This window comes from Hevea brasiliensis, chromosome 6, assembly GCF_030052815.1.
Source record: "Hevea brasiliensis isolate MT/VB/25A 57/8 chromosome 6, ASM3005281v1, whole genome shotgun sequence".
NCBI classification, from domain to species: Eukaryota; Viridiplantae; Streptophyta; class Magnoliopsida; order Malpighiales; family Euphorbiaceae; genus Hevea; species Hevea brasiliensis.
This window is the reverse complement of record NC_079498.1, coordinates 71,538,342-71,544,168: the sequence shown is the minus strand read 5'-3', so window position 1 is coordinate 71,544,168 and position 5,827 is coordinate 71,538,342. Positions and strand designations below refer to the sequence as shown.

General features: G+C 37.3%; 1 protein-coding gene and 1 non-coding gene across 2 annotated transcripts; one reads left to right on the top strand and one right to left on the bottom strand.

The window, feature by feature from the left end:
- Positions 1-1,263: 1,263 nt before the first annotated feature.
- LOC110659532 (uncharacterized) lies at positions 1,264-3,125 on the bottom strand. The gene is made up of 3 exons (XM_058148005.1): positions 2,816-3,125; positions 2,020-2,633; positions 1,264-1,302 (listed from the first exon to the last, which is right to left on the bottom strand). Exons 1-3 carry the CDS (start codon positions 3,123-3,125, stop codon positions 1,264-1,266), a joined length of 963 nt encoding a protein of 320 aa, XP_058003988.1.
- A 739-nt stretch (positions 3,126-3,864) lies between these two features.
- On the top strand, positions 3,865-3,971 carry LOC131181043 (small nucleolar RNA R71). Its single transcript, XR_009149670.1, has one exon. It is a non-coding gene; the product is annotated as a small nucleolar RNA R71 (small nucleolar RNA).
- Positions 3,972-5,827: the final 1,856 nt, after the last annotated feature.

Here is a 5,827-nt window from a genome sequence, read left to right as displayed (position 1 = left end):
TCTAAATAGGCAAATACAGAGTCATAAATGCCTAACTCTTTTAAAATCTGCTCATCCATATATTTATTTGCCAAAATAGGTTTAGAAGCTAAACTCTCATAAGTATTTTTCATATCCATGTCTTTAAAAGCCCAAGGTAATGGAGAAAGTACCTCCTCTATATCATTGGCAGAAGACGCAGGTGCTGCTGGAGAGTTTAAGGGTGACTGAGATACAGGGGTTTGGACCACTGGTGGTGGAATGTGCGAGGAGGACCTAGTTCTTTTACTGACTGGTTCAGAGGAAGGTTGAGGTGGAGAATTTAAGTCGAAAGGAACAGAGGGCGCTCCTTTTCTTTTTCTGACAGTGGTTTTCTTGGGTCTGCCTGTAGCCTTTTTAGTTTTACCTTTAGATTTCGTTTGAGTTGGCACAGGTTCAGGCATTGGTTTTGGGAACTGAGTTTCGAAAATGGGTGTTTCATTTTGTGGCGCAATTTGTGGCGAGAGGGGGGTTGGCGGAATGAGAGTTGGTGTTTGGCCTTGGGGTAGTGGTGGTGTTTGCGGTGGTGGTGATTGAGGTAGTAGCGGACTGGGACTGGGGTTAGGGTTTATGGGTAGAGAAGATGGAGTACCAATTTTCGATTTGACAGAGCGCTAAAATCTTCTAGGTTTGGGTTTGTGGGTGGACCACATCTTGGTTCTCACCATTTAATGAAGAGAAATGAACTCTTCAGCTTCCCTTAAAAATGCCAGAAAAATTGGTACGGGAAGGGAGTCGGCAGAAAGAAAGTTGTGGATTATCGGGAGGCCTTCATAAAAGTGGCGGAAGTTTTGGGCTTTTTAAAATGTGGGACAGACATCTGGTAATTTGGGCCATGCTTGGGGTTAAGCATAAGATTCAGCAGAATTTGCATAGGACTCTGCTTAGTAAGCAACATCATCAGCAAGTTTCGGCAGGTTTTGGGAAAAATTGTGATTTTACTTACCAAAAACAGTCCAAATGCTATGGAATGCTATCATGACCCTCAGCAATTACCCAATACACATTAATACCACCAAATTGAAAAATTTAAGCTCATTATCTCTCATAAACTTAGCAAGCATTGTACATGTTCATTTAGCTTATGCAAACATGGTTCAAATTAGGCACCAATTGTGATTACCTTTTTGCGAACTTAATGAAATGGTCTCATTTCTAAACTTATACCAAAAGCACATTTTCAGCAGCATTTGAGACAAGTTTCAGACATTCAAGAATTGCAGAATTGACATTAAAATTGACCTTTTAAGCAGCATGAACAGTAGCATGAACAGTAACAAAAATCTACAGACTGCAAAAACTAGCAGCAATTCAAACAAAAACATGTAAATCTCTAACAGATTACAAAACTATATATACACTAAAAGATAAAACTTAACAAACACTATTTTTGCACTTTAATAAAGCTCACATCAGTCCTAAATATCATGATTGATCCTCATTTAAGTTGTATTTCATAGAATTTACACAAGACTTAAAATCAAACATGAGCTATCAAGTAGATTACAATATCAGCAATTTAGCACAAGTTTAAAGGTGTTACTATTCACAGGTACTGCATAAAGTGCAGAATTTTGCTTATACTTGCTTCCTTTCAATTCTTTCTTTTTGCTACATGTGTTAATTTGCCCAATCTTCATGAATGACCTACAAAAGATAAACAAATGTCACTTTTGAGTTTAATGAGGGTAAAAACTGAAAATGAAATGAAATGGAAAATTAATAAACTATAAAAGGATACGCTTGGGTTGCCTCCCAAGAAGCGCTTGTTTAAGGTCTTAACCTTGACCTTCTTTTCAAAGCTCATGGTGGTTGGAATTGGAAAATATTACCTCCCTTCACAACAGGTGCTAAAATGAATTTATACTTCAACTTTTTCCCATTACATGTGAAAATACCTGTTGCTTTGTTCAGAATCCCAACTATATCTCGAAGAATATTCTTACAAACTTTAGATGAATCTCCTCTTTTGAGTGATTTTGATGGAGGCTTGAGCTTAACTTTTGAAGCTTCATTGTTAATCAAATGAGATGGTGAAGCTGACTTTTTCTTTTGCACTTTATGCTGATTGCATTGCATTGGAATAGCTTGATTTTCCTCTAGTTTAGTAACTTCAGGTTCAGCATCATGCTCTATAACATCTACCCTATAACAAGAATTCATCACAGCTGGTTCCTTGGAATGTTGGAATAAATTAAACTCTATTTCCTCCTCTCCCACTGTCAACTTCAATTTCCCATTCTTTACATCTATATTAGCTCCTGCAGTGGCTAAAAATGGCCTTCCAAGTATGATGGGCATTCTTACATCCTCCTCCATCTCTAGTACAATAAAATCCACTGGAATGAAAAACTTCCCAACTTTTAATGGTACATTCTCTAAAATCCCAACCAGATACTTTATAGATCTGTCAGCTAACTGCAAAGAAATAGTTGTGGGCTTTAGATCTCCAACCTTTAACTTCTCACATATGGAAAGTGGCATCAAGCTAACACTAGCCCCCAAGTCACATAATGCTCTCTCAATACTTGTTTCTCCAATGTGACATGATATGGAAAAACTTTCAGGATCTTTCAGCTTAGGTGGGAGCTTGTTCTGCAATATAGCTCTGCACTCTTCAGTAAGTGCAACAGTTTCATAATCTTCCAACCTTCTTTTATTTGATAAAATCTCCCTCAAAAACTTAGCATAAGAAGGCATTTGAGAAATGACATCGGTGAATGGAATGTTGATATACAACTTCTTCAAAACTTCAAGGAATTTCCCAAACCGCTTATCTAATTATGCTTTATGAAACCTCTGAGGAAAGGGCAATGGTGGCTTGTACGGTGCAGAGGCACATATTTCTCTTCAATTTTCTTTTTATCTTTTTTCTCTTCATTTGCTTCCTTACTAGCTTTAGCTTTAGTTGAAGTGGATTCACTCTCATACTCATCTTTCTTTTCTTTCAACTTTACTTTAATTTCGTGTTCTTCCCCCATTACCTTTCCACTTCTTAAAGTAACAGCATTGCACTGCTCCCTTGGATTCTCAGGTTGGCTAGGAAGCTTCCCAAAAGCTTTACTATTTGAAGTGCTAGCCTGTTGAGCTATTTGATTCTCTAACATCTTGTTGTGTGTTGCCATTTGATCTACTTTAGATGCTAATTGAGAAATCATATCTTGTTGACTTTGATGGCTCACAAGTAGAGTCTCAATTATAGCTTCTAATCTAGCTGTCTTGTCTGGTTGTGCTTGTTGTGGTAGAGGTGGAGCAGGTGCATTTTGAGGTTTAGGAATTCCAGGAGGAGGACCTCTATTCTGCTGAAAATTTTGATGTTGTTGATACCCAGAAGGTTGCTGAAAATTCTAATGTTGTCCTTGTCTACCTCCCCAAGAGAAATTGGGGTGGTTTCTCCATGCTGGATCAAAAGTTACAGAAAATGAGTTACCACCTGGTCTTTGATTGTAGTTCCCCACATAATCCACTTGCTCACTTGAAAAATCTTGATTAAGTGCAGAAAAATCTGCTGCACAATTGACATTTGCAGCTCCAACTTCTACTGAGTTTCTAGAACCTCCAGCTGAAGAATCTACTTTCATGCATAGCTTGTCCATTTTCCTTGTCAAAGCATCAAACTTAGCATTTATCATATTCATGGCGTCAAGCTCGAACATACCAGCTGGTTTCTTGATCTCATTCCTCTCACAACTCCATTGGTAGTTTTTATAAGCAATTTTATCCAGAGCAAAAAAAGCTTCATCTTTAGATTTCTCCATAAGATCACCTCCAGAAGATGCATCAATTGTACTTTAAATAGCTGGTGAAACTCCATTGTAAAAGTGTTGAAAAAGCATCCACTTAGGAATCCCATGATGTGGACATCTCCTTTGCAAATCCTTGTACCTCTCCCATGCTTCATACAAGCTCTCATCATCTCTAGGTTTGAAAGAAGTCAGCTCATTTCTTAGCTTAGCTGTCTTGCTTGGTGGAAAATATTGAGCTAAAAATGCTTGAGAAAGTTCTTCCCATGTTGTGATAGAACCCGGTGGCAAAGAATGTAACCACTCTCTAGCTCGATCCTTCAGAGAAAAAGGAAATAATCTGAGTCGAATTGCATCATCAGAAACTCCATTTATCTTCAACATATCACTAATCTCAAGAAAGTGTGCTAGATGCACATGTGGACTTTCACTTAGATTTCCCCCAAATTGTGATTGTTGTACCATCTGACAGAGTGCAGGCTTCAGTTCAAAATTATTAGCTTCTACTCTTGGTCTTGTCATAATTGGCATGAAATCCCCAATGTTAGGATAGGCATGATCCTTCACAGAGCGGTTGTTATTGTTGTTGGCCATTTCTTCTTGTAATTGCTCTTGCTCTTGCTCTCTTTCTTGTTGTTGTTGAGCTTTAATTTCAGCTTTTCTCCTTTTAGATTCTGCTCTTAAAGCTTTTGCTGTCTTTTCTATTTCTGGATCAAACAATAAATTGATTTCTTCACTTTTTGTTCTTCTCATAAAATAAAGTACCTGAAAAACAAAAACAAACAAATTCTCTGTAACACCCCTTAGCCGTCTACAGAATAGCCGACCAAGGCGTGCTACACGGCGTGCCGGAGCACCTAGTCTGTGAATATCACATTTTCTAAACTCAATTTGATTTTAAGAAGTCTTTTCTATAATATTCATATCATGCTGATACTATTGTCATACTTTGATAAAATCGGTGTTTCAAGACTGGTAATAAAAATTTGGCAAGGTGCCGTCTATATTTAGGACAAACTGTCCTTCCAAACCTGTTGAAAACAGTTTAATATGATGATATCAAAATCTCAAATTTTTCACAGTCTCTATTTCTCAGTAAAGTCAATAGACTTTTACAGTCATTAAACAGTTCCATAATATAGTCCATAATAATTTAAATATATATATATATAGAAAATCTCCATGTCATTTAATATGTACAAAATATTACAAACTTTAGAGCTTTCATAACATTACAAAATACAGGGCTGAATTTCAAATATACAACAAAAATACAAAATACAAGATATCCTAAGTCCTACCATGTATGCAATGCAGTGCAGATGACTCTGGACTCCTGTGTAGATCTAATGTCTCACCCGGTCGTAGGCCTGCTGGGCTCCTCAGCTGTGTCTCCAATACCTACGCTTTATAAAAGCAACGCACTAAGCAATTTTGCTTAGTGGTGCCAAATATAAAGAAATATACACTAAAATAAAGTAAATAAAGTGTTTACGAATTTTTGGTGGTGCTGTATGTCAGTAGACTGGATTTATGTATTTGAATTTTTAATAATACTTGGATTACTGCCCGTGTAGCCTATCTACTGACCAGACTGGATAAACGGATATACTGGCACTGGGTACCTAGTACCTCGGGCCGTCACACCATCGGTCACAAAGTGTCTCCCGGTGTGCAAATAGCATGGCTAAAAAGCCATATAGTTAATCTGGCGATAAGCCAAAAATAAATACACAATATGTATAGCCGTAGGCTATTAAAGTCACAGTGCGGCATAATAAGCCGTAAAAACACAGTATGGCATGAAGCCAGTTCTGAGCATTGTCAGAATCCTATTGGCATGCCAACCTATCCATACTAGTCAACTAGGCAAACTAGGGCACATTATAAATTAATTGTTTAATTCTTCAATCTTTGGAGTTTACTAACTATTGTATAATTCACAAGTCAATGCATATGTTGACCTTTTTAGGTAATATGGATAAGTTGTTTCTAGCATCACTATGTCACAATTTATATCTCAATATGCTGCCAATATAGTGCAATTTACCATTTTTACAAGTTGG

Excerpts from the sequence above, each read along its gene's own strand:
- LOC110659532 (XM_058148005.1), bottom strand. The coding sequence starts at position 3,125 with ATGTTAGAGAATCAAATAGCTCAACAGGCTAGCACTTCAAATAGTAAA. Across the intron at positions 2,634-2,815 it reads CCATTGCCCTTTCCTCAGAG|AGTGCAGAGCTATATTGCAG; the intron begins GTTTCATAAAGC and ends CACTTACTGAAG. Across the intron at positions 1,303-2,019 it reads TTAACAATGAAGCTTCAAAA|ATTTTTGTTACTGTTCATGC; the intron begins GTTAAGCTCAAG and ends TGCAGTCTGTAG.